At 43.4% G+C, this 15,942-nt stretch overlaps 1 protein-coding gene across 4 annotated transcripts in view; it reads right to left on the reverse strand.

Annotated features, from left to right (window-relative positions):
- Nucleotides 1-15,942, reverse strand: part of LOC122658834 (paladin) — a 216,034-nt gene that overhangs the window by 38,270 nt on the left and 161,822 nt on the right. For all 4 annotated transcript variants that reach the window (XM_043853963.1, XM_043853961.1, XM_043853962.1 and 1 more), the window contains 2 exons: nt 11,109-11,339; nt 10,736-11,019 (listed from right to left, as the gene is read on the reverse strand). In XM_043853963.1, the coding sequence (XP_043709898.1) occupies nt 10,736-11,019; nt 11,109-11,339 (515 nt within the window). The remainder of the gene's footprint in view (nt 1-10,735; nt 11,020-11,108; nt 11,340-15,942) is intronic.

A 15,942-nucleotide genomic window follows, 5' to 3' on the forward strand; every position in this document is an offset into this window, starting at 1 on the left:
TCAACATATGAGTATGACTATCAAAGCATTGGGTCTGGCATTGGGCCCACATTCCCAGTCTCATACATGACTCAATATGACAATAGCAGAAGGAGTGGATCTCACACTTCATGGCAGGCATCTCACGCCACATGGCAACAGCTATACCCTAGGATAGGGGCCTCGCTATATGTGGATGACACTCTTATATGAATGTTGTGGAGAACTATATGCAATAGTGGAGCAACAATATGTCATGGGAAGAGTATGTGGGACAAGTGGGGAATGAATATGTGATTCAATCTCATTTTATGTGATGATAGGTGTAACTTGCAACATTGTTAAACTTAAGCAATTTGATGAATCACTTTAACATTTGTAATGCTTATTAAGTTGTTTTACTATTAATTGAATGTTTTGCTAGCTTTCTATTACTAAATATAGTATGGTATTCTAGTACGTCGTCGCCTACCAACTTAGGTCCGATGTAAAAGTCCTATCTGGACTTTGTTTTTGCAAAATCTAATAATGCCATTCTGTTTAAATGGCCTAAAATGGGCTGAATACCAACTTTCAGACCCAAAAGAGGTCTAAAACCCACCGAGATGGGGTTCCGAGTCGGAAAAAAAAAATTACATAAACTCGCCGAGATCTCCGCGAGATCTAGATGCGACTCGGTTTTGGGCTACGCCGAGATGGCTCCGAGACCCGAGTTTTCGAACCTTGCCTCTGATCACATGACTGGTATGTCACGGTATTATGATTCCTACTCCATTTGCTCTGGCTGGGACAAGGTAAGGGTAATGTGCGAGTTTTTTTTGGATGAATAAAAATTTCATTACGTAGAAGAGGGGGGAGGGAAATACAAGCCCGAAGGCCAACAAGCCCGAAACTAGAAAAGACTAGGTAGGGCGCAAAATAGTAGAAGAGAGACCCCAAGAGACAACAATACACCTGTTCCTTGGGGAATCAATCACACTACTTGGGGGGAGGGAGTTAGCTTTAGATGAAACATCAAAGAAGATGGCTTTCCAAACCGTGTCTAAAGAGCGGGAGTTCGACGTCCATCTTCTAAGGTTACGCTCCATCCACATGTGGGAAATAGTAGCACAAAAGGCGAGTTTTCCAACCGTGTCACAGATCAACATTCCACCAAAAGTCATATGAATCCAAATCCATTCTCGGGATAGGGGAAGAGGCCTTCTACGAGCAGGCCAGCAATGGCGGAGAACCCGGTTCCAAATGGAGGCAGCAAAGGGGCAAGTGAAGAAGAGATGGTCGATGTCTTCGTGACCAATCCAACAAAGGCAGCATCTAGGGGAGACTTGCATGTGTCGGTGGATGAGGAAGGCCTGAGTTGGAAGGTAATTCGCAAGGGCACGCCAAGGAGTGAAGCTCTGCCTAGGAATGTGGCCTTTGTACCAAACCACTTTGTACCAAGGACAGGGGGTCCCTCTATGCCTGACCATGTCCCAAGCAGAGTGGGAGCTGAAAGTACCTGTGGGGGAGGGAAGCCATAGGATGGTGTCCCCTCTGCCTCTGTGCCTTGGGGGAATAAGGGGGAGGGAACTCCAGAGATCATCAAGGGGGGGTGGGGGAGAGGTGGGGGGGACCACGAACCATCAGTGATGATGGAAGCTATAGGGGTAAGCCTGTCCAAGCCGGAATCGTAGATGGCACGAGGACTGACTATGGATGCCAGGGCACCAGAAGGGTGCCAATTATCAAGCCAAAGGTAGGTCTTCAACCCATCATCGATCCTGCAAGAGATAGCTCCTTTAACAATGTGCCTCACTTGAAGAATTCTGCGCCAAATCCAGGAAGAGTCTGTGCTATAGCTGACTGTCCATAGAGTCTCTACGGAGAGGCCCCGCATACACCCAAGAAGTCCAAATACTAGATTTGTTGGAGAGGATTTTCCAGAGCAGCTTGGTGGAACCTGCAAGATTAACATCTTTGATCCTTCTGAGCCCTAGACCTCCTTCAGATTTGGGGAGACAAATAGAGGACCAACTCTTGGGGTGGAGGAACCTGGCAGAGTCCACACCCTTCCATAGGAAAGCACACATGATGGACTCGGCAGCCTTGATAGTAGCCTTTGGAAGGCCAAAAACACCGCTCCAATAGATATAGCAAGACTGGAGAACCGATCTGATGAGCTCGAGGCGACCAACATAGGATAAAAGTTTGGCTTTCCAGAGCTGCAGTCTCTTGCGGAGAAGGTCGGTAATGTGCGAGTTACTCCCTCTATTTCCTTTGAGTCTGTTCTTCATGTTCCCGATTTTTCTACTAACCTATTATCAGTGAGTCACCTAACCAAATCCTTAAATTGCTGTGTCACTTTCTTTCCTACCTATTGTGCTTTTCAGGATTTCGAGACAAAGAGGGTTATTGGCAGTGGGACTGAAAAAGGAGGACTCTACCTTCTTGAACCACGGTTACCTGCTCAATTTACTGTAGCAGCTTATGTTTGTGGTCGGAGACTCGGAGTGACCATAGTACTTTGGAGTCTGTAATGCTTTGGCATCAACGTTTGGGTCATCCCTCTTTTGTTGTTATGAGGAGACAGTTTCCCCACTTGTTTTCTTCTTTTCCTTCCTCTTATGTTTTTCAGTGTGAATCTTGTGTTTTTGCTAAACATTATTGCACATTTTATCCTTATCGTGGTAATAGATCTACTGCACCTTTTTCTCTTGTTCATACTGATGTTTGGGGGCCTTCTCCTACTACTTCTTTATCTGGATTTCGTTATTTTGTTTTATTTGTGGATGACTATTCTAAGTCTACTTGGACTGTTTTGTTGAAACAAAAGAGTAATGTTTGTGATGCTTTTAAGGATTTCTATCAACTTATCCATATTCAGTTTGGTACTCGAATCCAAAGTGTTAGGTCTGATAAGGGGGGTGAGTATATATATGGGGTGCTCCAATAGTTCTTTACTGATAATGGCATCATCCATCAACTGGCTTGTGTTGACACCCCCAACAAAATGGGGTGGCAGAGTGAAAAAACCGCCATTTGCTAGAAATCACCAGGGGTCTTCTCTTTGGCATGCATGTGCCTAAGACTTTCTGGTCTGATGCACTTCTTACCGCTACCTTTCATATTAACCGGATGCCAACTCCACTTCTTGGCTCCAAATCTGCCCTGGCTCTTCTGTCTCCTCGATCCTCAGTTTTCTCCTTGCCTCCAAAGTGTTTGGTTGTGCTTGTTATGTTCATATCAACAAATCAGCCCGCACCAAGCTTGATCCCAAAGCTCTCAAGTGTATCTTCTTGGGCTACTCTGATTCAACCAAAGGGTATAAGTGCTACCATCCTCCTTCGCAAAGGCGACTTCTCTCCAAAGATGTCACCTTCTTTGAGTCTATTCCTTACTTTTCTTCCCCTCACCATCCTGTTCAGAGGGAGAGTACTAGCAATGAACAGGATGCTGATGTCATTCCTTTTCTATCTCCCTTGCCTAACGCCAGTTCCCCATTCCTATTTGATATTGGAAAGTACAAAGAAGTGAATGTTGTTGATGATGCTGATGCTGATGGTGTTGTTGATATTGATGCTAATAGTGGTGGTGATGCTAGCAGAAAAAAAGAATACAAGGGAATAAGATTCAAGGAAGATGGTGTATTCACAAGAGGTGAATGCTTGTTAAAGGGAAAAAGAAAGTAACCATGGTATAAGCAACCCTGCCAAAACCCCTCTTTGGATCCACATTCTCAGTCTCATCCTCCTCAGTCAGGTAATTCTTCTCCTTCTGAATTAGATCTTCCCATTGCTATGAGAAAGGGGAAGAGAGCCTGTACTAACCCAATAGCCCAGTTTGTTTCCTATGACTCTATTTCTCTTACAGGTATTGCCTTTTCCATTGCCCTTGAGTCTTCTTCCATTCCCAAAAATGTCACAGAGGCCTTATCCGATCCAAAATGGATGCAAGCAATGTCTGAGGAAATGGTGGCTCTGGAGAAGAACAATACTTGGACACTAGTGATCTTCCCATGGGGAGATCTCCAATTAGATGTAGATGAGTTTATACAATCAAGTACAGATTCGATGGTACAGTGGAATGATACAAAGCTAAGTTGGTTGTAAAAGGGTATAATCAGGTGTATTGCATTGACTACCAGGAGACTTTTGCCCCTATAGCCAAGCATAACTCAATCAGGGTTCTTTTAGTGGTTGCCAATAAAGATTGGCCAATGTACCAATTAGATGTGAAAATTTTATTTCTTCATGGAGATTTAGCAGAAGAAGTGTACATGCAGTCTCCACCTGGTTTTCAGTGTCCCTTAGCTGAAAGGAAAGTATGGCTTTTGAAGAAAGCTCTCTATGGCCTCAAACAATCTCCTAAGGCCTGGTTTGAGAGATTTAGACAAGCCATCCTGAAGAATGGGTATTATCAGAATTAAGCTGATCACAACTTGTTTATCAAGAGAGGAAATGGTACAGTTACAACTCTCATTGTCTATGTTGACGACATTGTGGTAACTGGGAATGATGTTGCGGAGATAAACGGCTTAAAGTCTTATCTGGCTAGACAATTTGAGATCAAAGACCTTGGACTCTTAAAATACTTCTTGGTTATTGAAGTATCAAGATCAAGGAAAGGAATCAACATCTGCCAAAGGAAATTTGTCTTGGATCTTTTGAAAGAGAGGCATAATAGGGAGCAAACCAGTAACTTCTCCCATTGATCCGAATCATAAGCTTGGTGATGAATGTGGTTCTTCTCTTATAGATGCAAGCAAGTACCAAAGATTAGTTGGGAAAATAATCTCTCTCTCTTTGACTCGACCAGACATCTCTTATGCAGTTGGAGTGGTGAGTCAGTTCATGCATGCTCCCAGGAGTGGACTTCTGGATGCGGTGTATCACATCATTAGATACTTGAAATCCTGTCCAGGAAAAGGCCTTATTTTCCAGGCACGACCATTTGCAGATTGAAGGCTACACAGATGCTGATTGGGCTGGTTCAGTCTCTGCACTGGGTATTGTACCTTTGTGGGTTGTAATCTAGTTACCTGGAGGAGCAAGAAACAACCAGTTGTAGCTAGATCTAGTGCAAAGGCTGAGTTTAGGGCCATGGCTCATGGAGTTGGTGAGCTTATATGGCTAAAAAGACTTCATTAAGACTTGAGTTTTGAAACTGAAGGGTCAATGAGACTTTATTGCAACAACAAAGCTGCTCTAAGCATTGCCCATAATCCGGTTCAGCATGATCAAACCAAACATATTGAGGTTGATCGACACTTCATCAAAGAGAAGCTGGATTCTGGGTGCATTTGTACTCCCTTTGTGAAGACAAGTGATCAAGTAGCAAATATCTTCACCAAGAGTCTCATTCCTAGTCTATTTAGTACCTTATTGTCCAAGCTGGGAGTGCATGACATTTATTCTCCAGTTTTTTTTTTTAGCCCGAACTTCGCTGGGACCCAGGTCAACCCCTAGATTTTATTAAAATCCAATAATCAATTAAAGAATACAAGAGGGGGACATGCCACCTTACCTCAGCCCACAGCTCACATCACTAACTGCCCTCAGAGGGTAAATCCCACTCCCTATACAATATATAAAAACTGCACATTAAAACCTAAAAACCGGCTATCCTACCTTGTCCTCTCTGATAATATCAGTGACTCCCCCACTCGGCAGCCTGTCCTGGTAGTACGTGACAGAGGTGCCTACCTCGCAAGCTTGCTTAGCCAGCCAGTCCGCTGCTCTGTTGCTTTCGCGAAATGTAAAGGCCACATTAGCTTGCGTAGCTGAGATCAGCTCTATCGCATCGTTGAACCAGTACCAACCCTTCCATGATATGCACTTCTTTTTGTTGATCATTCTCACTGTGGAGGCCGAATCAGAGTTAACCACAACCCCCTTCAATTGGAGGTCCTGGCACAACCACAACCCATCTCTCTGGGCTCTGAGCTCTGCTATCGAGTTAGTGCAAACTCCGTAATAATTAGCAAATGCTGCCAACACCACTCCATTCCTGCTTCTAATCACTCCACCACCCCCTCCTTGACCGGGGTTTCCTTTGCATGCGCCATCCACATTCAACTTAACAGAGCAAAAGGGGGGGCACCAATATATGGGCCGGGGCTGTTTCAGCTTTGGTGGTGGCGCAGAGATGCCGAACCATTGTAGAATTAGCTCGTTCCTTGCGGATCCCTGCCTTTCTAACTTGGGGGGGCATGTTCATCTCCTTAACCCCGCATTTCACCCGCTCTATAATGGTTCTTGCAGTTTGCCGCCTCTCTCCATGCCTTCTACTGTTCCTCTCCTTCCAAAGCTCCCAACAAATGAAGGCTCGCATAATTCCTGTTATGAAGTCACTCATGCATCTACTACCAGCCGACTCATGCCACAGTGCAACACGGCTTATAATATCCGGAGAGGGCAGGAAAGGGATGTCAAAGAGCCTGGCAAAGAATGTCCAAACCTTAACCGCCACAATACTCAGGCCAAAGATATGCTCCGTCGTTTCCTTCCTTGGCTGTCCACAACAGTCGCATCTGGACGCTAAGGGGATACCAATAGCCATGAGAGCTTCGTCTGTGGGAATCCTTCCTGTAAGCAGCTGCCAAGAGAAGAATGCCATTTTTGTGGGCAGCACCTGATTCCAGATCCATTTAGCAAAAGGGACCTTAGGATAGCCTTGACGGATCTCATTCCAAGCCGACCTTGTTGTGAAACATCCATCGCTGGCAGGGGACCACACCATAACGTCCTCCCTGTCAAAGAGCACAAAGTTCCCCTGAATGATGCTGTTCCTGACTGAGTCAGAATCAATAATGCCTAAAAGGTCCTCCCTCCAGTTTCCTTCATCATCCACCGCATCCTTGACACACAGGTCCAGGTTTACAACCAGGCCATTATCAACAAAATCTATCAATGGCCCCACCCCTACCCAGTTATCGAGCCAAAAGAGCACCTTGCCTTCCCCAAGCAACCACCTCGACCTCTCCAACATAAACCCCTTGAATTTCAACGTGTTGCGCCAGGTCTTGGAACCACTCCCCTCTGAGCCTGCCATCGCCTCATGCACATTTTTTAAATATTTGGCTCTGAAGAACCTGCTCCACAATGACTGCTCTGATAAAGCTTTCCAAAGGCCTTTAAGCCTGAGTGAGTTACCTCCTCAAGAATCCGAATTCCAAGCCCTCCTTCCTCAAGGGGTCTGCATACCTTTTGCCAATTCACCCAGTGCCTGCAGTTGCCCCATTCTGAGCTACCCCATAGAAAGTTAGCCAACATCCCATAAATTCTTCAAGTGACTACTTTTGGCAGGTCCAAAGTGGTGAGGACATGAATGGGCATTGAAGTGAGCACATGCCTAAGCAAAGTAACTCTCCCCCCAGAAGACAACAACTTGCCTTTCCAGCCCGCCACCTTACACCTGATTTTCTCCACCAGCCCATCAAAGTAACAAATTTTGAGTCTGCCCGAAACCAGAGGCGCTCCCAGGTATGTGATGGGAAGAGACCTCCTAGGGAAGCCAGTGACCACCCCCACCATACGGGCTGCTGCTCCAGCTTGAGGGGGAGTGTTAGAGTGTATGTACTAGGGGTACTTTAGTACATGTCTATGTCATATGTCACTAGAGTTGTATTTTTAACTTTTATTTCTGTTTCTCTTTTACCTCCTTAGGGAGGTCCTTGTAATTTCCTAAGAATGGTTTAATGAAGTAAATGTATGTTAGGAGAAGCTACTCCTAACATTCCACGATTCTCTCCAACTATCTTTTCTTCCTCTCTTCTTCGCTCTTCTTCTTCTCCTTCATGCTGTAAACCCTTCCTTCATTACTCGGATCAATCATCTATAAATCTTAACTAAAAGTTGGTTCTGCAATTTTTTGGTATTTCTCACTCTCCCAAAGTATTTAAAGCGCCGGTCCCGGTGTTTTGGTGTCCTCCTTTCTCATCTATTAAACTCAATGTGGATGGTGCATGCAAAGGCAACCCTGGGAAAGGAGGGGGCAGGGGTATCATCAGGGATAAGGAGGGAGTTGTTATTGCTGCCTTTGCCAACTTCTATGGAGATTGCACCAATTCCATTGCTGAGCTTAGGGCATTGCATGATGTGCTAAAGCTTTGCTCGAGTTTGGGGTTTAGGGAGTTCCATGTCAACACTGACTCTACGGCTACAACGGTTTGCATTTCAAAAAGAAAATGTGGTTTTTGGAAAGGATGGTACTGGTTTCAGGAAGTTTTGGAGCTGATTGACTCTCTTAAACCAATGATTTCTTTCACATACTGTGAAGGTAATAGGGCAGCGGACTACCTTGCAAATCTGGCTTGTGAGTTGGCGTCTGACTCGTTGTTTCATGGAGTAACTAGTTTACCTTACAATCTTCGGCGGATTTCTCGCGAGGATACTAGTGGTCTTCCAGTGTTAAAAGTGTAACTTTGTCTTTGTTTGAGTTTGGGAGTGAGCTTTTGCTTTGTCCTGTTTTGATTGTTCTCGATTGGGCTTGGGATTAGGTGGGTAATATTCAGGGTAAAAAAAAAATCCTCCCAAGTTACATAGCTGCAACGAAAGTCCCTGGTTCCTCTATCCACCCTCTGCCCAATTCCTTTCCGGCAGACTCTGCTAATCGTGGTCGGAGAAGAAGCCGTAGTCGATGATCTCGCTGCAAGGACCTCCCGGCATCGGGCTTTAGGCCTCGTCGTCCTCCCCATGGTTTAAAGTATCAACCAATACGATACGATACGGACCGATATGTATCGGTATCGATCGATACAATACATACCGATACGTCTCCATTTAAAAAAAAAATGAACTGCCTAGAATTGTATCGAAATGTATCGACCGATACGGGCTGATACGATACGATACGACCAATACGTATTGATGATACCATCGATACATCCAGTAAAGGGTTCTGTGGGTGGTTTAATACGTATTGATACATATCGACCGATACGGCTCGATACATACCGATACATTACCGATACGAACCGATACATATTGATACACACCGATACATACTGATACGTACCGATACCACCGATACATTCCATAAAAAAGCCATTTTCACTCACAGACTCGATACAACTCCTAATCTAACAAAAAAATGAAGGAAAACTCTCACCAAAAGTCTAAAATCTTGCATTTAATCTTGGTTTTTCATACTTGTAAACTAAAAAACGAATCAAGGAGTGCTACAACATCATCCTTGCATCATCCAATACTATTCATCGCTATAGACGATTACAACATATAAGAAACCTCATCTTTTATACCAATTTCAATTTAATGCACTTGTTTGGTTATATATTATTCACCATTTTAGGTTTTATTCATGCCACTCATTATATATTGCTTATTTATATCGTTTTTTGTTCCAAAAGTGTATTCCATGTGTATCTTGACCATTTCTATATGTATCTCCGAAACGATACGATACATCTCTTAAAATCACCATACCGATACGATACCCAACACCGATACTTTAAACCTTGGTCCTCCCTCTGGACCGTGGGTTCTCGTTCCTACTATCGCTGGTCCAAACATATTCAAAATTCTCCAGTCTCCAGACTGCCGGCCTCTGCGACAGTGAAGCTTTCGCTTCCCCCCAGGAGCTGTCCTCCAACCCTCCTCCCCCTAGCCTATTGACCTGTCACTGTCCTTCTCCAGGCCCCTTTGACCCTCTGCTTGACGATAAGTTGCCATCTCCCCCTGTGCTTGACAATCTGTCACCCTCTCCGCATGTGCAGTTCTCTCCAACGTCTCTCCCCTCGAATCTGGGGATCACCTCTTTTCTCAAAAAGCAAGCCAAGTCCTTTTTATCCCTACGTTCTTCTCTTGCCCTGATTTTACCTACCCCAGTTGTGGGCCTCCCTTTGGTTTCTTTGCCCATTCCCTCTTTAACCCGGCTCTCTATTCATCCCTCTTTGGCTAAGGCAGCTGGGTCAAATGGGCTAGTCCCCCCTTACATCTCGGCCCATTGCTTTAACTCATCCGGCCTTACCCTCCCTGATTTGGGCCTTAAATCCAATTCTGCTTTGCATCCCCCTGCACACCAGTCTTCTGCTCCCTCGCCTCTTCATGTTTTTTGTCATCATAATCCCAACTCCCCTCCTTTCCCTAAGAAACGTCCCTACATTACCTACTTCCTGGCAGGTCCAGAGATGAATTCGCCTCTCAGCCTGGATATCAGAAATCCTACTTATTGTTGCGAGACTCGAGACCCAGGATAGAGGGTCTTGGTAAGCCAGGCGTTATTTTATTTGCTGTTTTTTGTAAGGGCTTTTGCCCCTTTTGTTTTATCCTTGCCTTTTGGTAGGGCTTTTGTTGGCTCGTGCTTGTATGTTCCTTCCCCTCCCTCCCTTTCTTCCTTTGGTAATTGAATTATTTATTCATCCAAAAAAAAAAAAAATGGTCCATCCCGAAGGTAGTCTATAGATGAGTTTGGAGTGTATAAGTAGCCTAGTCTCGATGAAGCAACCAACCACAAAATGTTTTCTTAATATTTAAAAAGGTGATCTTAATCATCCAATCAGAAAAGCTGGAAACATGCATAAATAGAAATGGTCATTAGCCAGTAAGAAAGCACATAAACTGGTATGAGCTTCCCAGATAATGGCTCATCTTTAGGGGCCCAGACTGATGGTTTGCACTGATGAGTCTGTCATACAGGTCATGTTGTCTATGACTTTATGAAGCAAACAGCTGCACACATTTGCTTGAAAATTTAAAATCAAACTGAGAATTTAAGTGGGAAATCAACAGTAAATAAGAACTAAGAATTTGATACATACTCATCTTTACAGTACTGAATTGCATCAACATCAGAAGCTACAGCTTCTCTTTCTCTTGTAAATGGTATCCTCCTGTATTCAATATTGAACCCCTCGTCTTCCAGAGCACGATATACTTCAGCAGGCGTTTTTACATTGTATGCTAGAATGTTCTCCCAGTATCCAATGACACTGGCTTGATCTAAAGTTAAAGAATGTTCTTCCCGATGTAAAAGCATTCGACCACCAGACCGTGTGACCTCAGCTAATATATCTTCTTTCAGCCGGGCCTCCATGTGTTCCACCTGCATGAGCTCAAACAAACCAAATAAGATTCCTATTCAGTTCACTAAATTATTCTTAAAGGAAAATAAAAGTTGCACTCGTCTCTCACCACTGAGCCAGTTATCCCCACATGCTTCAGTGTATCAATGGGTTGATTTAGTTCCCTCAGTACAAATGGGGTGCCATCTATGTACACAACTGCTTCTTCTCTCAGATCAGTTATTATAACTTTTTGAGCAACCTTTTCACCCGCAGTTGATTTGGCACGTAAATAGGTTAACATTTCTCTAGCACCAGAAATTGTTGGAGTTGCCATGCTATAGACAGGGTATCCGTCCACCTGAAATATATAAAGCTTTTCAAGTTAGAAGACAATGCCACAGTTACACCTCACAGAAAAGAAATACTTCCTTTCCCCACTCCCACCCTATAGGCCCATAATAAGCTATTTGGTGATAGTTAATTCCCCTCTCCCTACCTCTTCTCTTTTGTACTTTGTTTGGAAAACCTAAGGAAATTTCATGTAAATGAAAAAAGAGAGAAAATATGGCCAGTGAAAAACAAGGAGAACTGAGGTGTTTGAGAACGAAAACAGAAATCCACCACCCTCAACACCACAACTAAACAGAATCAAAAGGCCCAACTGAAAATCAAAAAGAAGTTTACAGATATGCGGATGCCTTCAACTTTTGCTTTTTGAATACCCCTAAGGCGGCATGTCCCATTTCAATGGTCTCAGGTCTATCAAAATACAGATAAGCTGTAATACCCCGGAATTTGAAAACCTGAAAGGGTTAAAAAAAATTTTTTTTACCCAGGGGTATTTTCATAATTTTACACCTCAGGGGCAATTCTGTAAATTTACAATTATTCTTTCCTTAATACCATTATGTGCAGAATTAATCTTAGTTGTAACCTAGTATTGGATGTGTTAGATATATGGGCCAGAATACCGTGGGGGGTATTCAGGACTTTTTTCCCTTTGTTTCCCTTTATTTATTTATTTGTTTTGTATGTGGTTTAGTCCCACATTGCTTATGTACATATTTTTATTCTTTTATTACTCTTATAAATAAAGAGGTGCTTGGGGTGAATAGATCATCCAAGCCTTTCCCTAATTTTAAATCTCTCTACAGGATGGCATAATGGTAAATAGGATACATAAGAATTAAAGAGTGCTTTAGTTCTTTTATTTAAATTGTTCTCTGGATTTAATAAACAATTGAATTGTTAGTTTGGTGGTTGTGACTCTAGTAGGAGGTCAAGGGTTCAAGTCTTATAATCCTTAAGGGGGATATTATAGTTAAGTTTTTTGGTCTACATTTTTAAGTCAACGGTGGGCCCCACCATAACTAACAATCGTGCAAGGGGGGAGAGGAATTTCTGTTCGTGCGAGAATGGGATTACCTCCATGCATGGAAGAGAGAGTTGGGTTCTAGTCAAACCAGAATTAGAAAGTAGAGATTAAGTAGGAGATTAAAGATTAAAAAAAAGAGAGAAACATGAGAGAGAGAGAGAGAGAGAAGCAAAAAAAAAAGAAAAGAAAGGAAGAAAGAAAACCGAGAAGAAGAAGAAGAAACCATGTTAGTATACTGTAAGTATTCAGATTTGATTTTTTTTAAGGGTTGCTTTGGGTATCTGAGACGAGATTCCATTGAGACTTCTCAATCTATGGGAACTTTGGTATATTTAACAATTGCTGGGTGATAAGCAAGGTGTTGTTTTCCCATCCAGATCATGGTTTCCAGTTGTAATATCTGAAAGCTAAAAGAACTATTGTGAAAAAGTGGTAATCGTGTTTGTGCAGATTGTGGGGCACAAGATTCAAAGTGGGCATTGTGACTAATTAGAGTATATGGAATTTGGAGGGTTGAATTTTTTTTTGGTGAATAAATAATTCATTACCTAAACCCCAAAGGGGAAGAGAGAGAGAGGGAGGGGGGAGCTATACAAAGCCTCAAGTTCTAGGAAGCCGGGCCAGGAGACTGAAAAAGAAAAACTGCTAAAGCCCAAGGAAACAACAATATGCCTGTTCCTTGGGGTATCAATATGAATTAACATGTTCACAAATTGCGGTAAGTGGAATATAGTGGGTGGCACACCACTGATGTTTGGTGTGATTGACTTATGTTTTGTTTAGAATGCTTGTTATTGCCATAGTTCAAAATATCGTTTCGTTTCGGCCAAAATTTCGAATATTTCAAGTATTTCGGTCGAGTTGAAACAAAATGCAACATTGGATTGAAAGAATGAAATATTTCAGAAATTTCGGCGAAATCTCGGTAATTTCGGTCTAAAAAATGCACTGTTTCGTTGGAATTTTGGTTATTTCGTTCATTTCGTTTTGATATTTTGGTCATTTGGCATTTTACACCCACAAATGGCCGAGCACAACTCATAGAAAAAAATACAATATTTCGATTGTATCTTTGAAATTTCGGTTAGGCTGAAATGGCCTTCCGAAACGAGATTTAATACTATTGTAATGTAATGGGTTCAAGGGTAATTCTTTCCTAGGGTATTATTGTCATTTGTATCCATTTGGAATGTTCCTCATCTAGTTATAAATACAGAGGCTGTGGACTCATTGTTCATAAGCCACATTCAAGGATTTCCACATGGTATCAGAGCAACGGGCAGAGCCGCGCCGACCTTTTATCTAATAAATGCATCCCTTCCAGAGGAGGTAGTAGTGTCCAGCCTGGACATCAAAGTACGGAGGTGCTGCATCTCATCACTGGAAAGAGGGCCCTTCGGGTCGTCCGTCCGGGCTAAGGCTGTCTCTGATGATCATTTTTCTGACCCAACCGGCCCTCTTTCCAGTGATGAGATGCAGCACCTCCGTACTTTGATGTCCAAGCTGGACACTACTGTCTCCTCTGCCTCTTCTACGGCTGTCTCTACCATTTCCTTGCCCGAAAATTCTGGTTCAGGTATTTCTTTTTGTGGTAGTTGCTCATCTGTTGATCCCACCTCATGGGTAATTGACTCTAGCGCAACTAATCACATGACCGGTTCTCCTTCTCATTTTTTGAATTATTCTCCTTTACCTGGTAACTACAAAGTTCGTGTTGCTGATGGTTCTCTCTCCCCTATCTTTGGGAAGGGAACTGTACAGTGTTTGCCGTATATGCGCATTTCCTCTGTCTTGCATGTTCCCAAATTTTCTACCAATCTCGTCTATTAGTAGTCTTACAAAGATTTGCATTGCAAAGTCACCTTTTTTCCTTCTCACTGCTTGTTTCAAGACTTGGACACGGGTCGGACGATTGGTAGTGGTAAGGTGGGTGGTGGTCTCTATGTACTCGACGGCTGTTCGTCTACAAATTCTGCTTTGGCATCTCCTGTTTCTCCTACTGGCACCTTAGATTCTGCCCTTACTGAGCTTCATACATGGCACAGGCATCTTGGCCATCCTTCCCTTGGAGTTTTATCTACTTTATTTCCGTCTTTGATTAAGAGATGTAATCCGAATAATATTAGTTGTGATGCTTGCATTTTTGCTAAACAAACTAGAGCTGTTTATCCTGTTTCTGATAATAGAAGTTTGGTTCCTTTTACTTTGATTCATTCGGATGTGTGCGGCCTTGTCCGATGTGTGTCCACTTTTGGGTTTCGTTGGTTCGTTACTTTTATTGATTGCTTTAGCCGGACTACCTGGGTCTACTTGATGAATCAGAAGAGTGATGTCTTTAGTTGTTTCCAGTTATTCCCTAAGGTGGTTCAAACTCAATTAGATGCCCGTGTGAAGATTGTGCGCACTCACAATGGGAAGGAGTACATGGACAGCCGGTTTCGTACTTTGACTCACACGGGATTATCCACCAGACCTCCTGTGTCGACACTCCAGCCCAGAATGGTGTTGCCGAACAAAAAAACAGACATCTTTTGGAAGTTGCTCGCTCCCTTATGTTCACCATGCATGTCCCTGCACGATTTTGGGGGGATGCTTTGCTTGCTGCCTCATATCTCATTAATTGGCTGCCATCTTGGATCTTGGATGCTCGCTGCCTGCCCTCTAGAGGTTCTGTTGGGGAGTTCCTCCTTTGTTGTCCCTCCAAAGGTGTTTGGCTGTGTTGTGTTTGCTCGTAATCACCACCATATTGGGAAGTTTGATCCTTGGGGTCTTCGGTGTATGTTCTTGGGATACTTTGCCACTCAAAAGGGCTACAAATGTTACCATCCTCCCACACGACGATTGTTGATCTCTATGGATGTTATGTTCCGTGAGTCTGAGGCTTATTTTTCACCTACTACACCTCTTCAGGGGGAGCCTCGGAGTGAAGAGGTGTCTCCTCTTATTGAACCATTGGAAGTTGAGATTTCTACTATGGAAGAACCATCGACGGAAATAGAGATTCAAGATGGGATCAACGGACAGGAACAGGACCAGCCCCTGATGCAAGGAGTTGTTGAGCAGCCTATTGTCTAGGGGGAGACTAGAAGAAAATATCCCTATTATGATGAGATGTTTGCCAGAGGAACTTGGCACAGAAAGACTACCACGACTGAACCATCTCCACCTGTACTTCCGGCTCCAAGTTCTCCTCAACCTCCTTCGAGTTCCTCTCCTGGTAAGCCTGCCTATGAGAGTAGTTACCATGGAGAATACCCTGCCTCACCCCATCAGAGTCAATAAGGCCTAAAACATTCTGGTTCCATGCTCCTTCCACCCCCAACACTTCCTTAACACAAAGAGAGGTATCGGCCTGGAGGGCATTGTTCACATGATCAATCAATGGCCCCATACCTGTCTAATCATACAGCCAGAAAAGAATGTCACCTGTTCCAATGAGCCACCTAGACCTGGACAGAAGAATATCCTTGCATGCCAAAGCATTTCTCCAGGATTTGGATCCCACACCATTCGGCAAAGGCAATATGAGATGGCAGTTTTTCAGTAACTTCGCCTTGAAAAAATCACTCCAAAGCGAATGGTTTGA

This window comes from Telopea speciosissima, chromosome 4 (genome assembly GCF_018873765.1).
Source record: "Telopea speciosissima isolate NSW1024214 ecotype Mountain lineage chromosome 4, Tspe_v1, whole genome shotgun sequence".
NCBI lineage: Eukaryota > Viridiplantae > Streptophyta > Magnoliopsida > Proteales > Proteaceae > Telopea > Telopea speciosissima.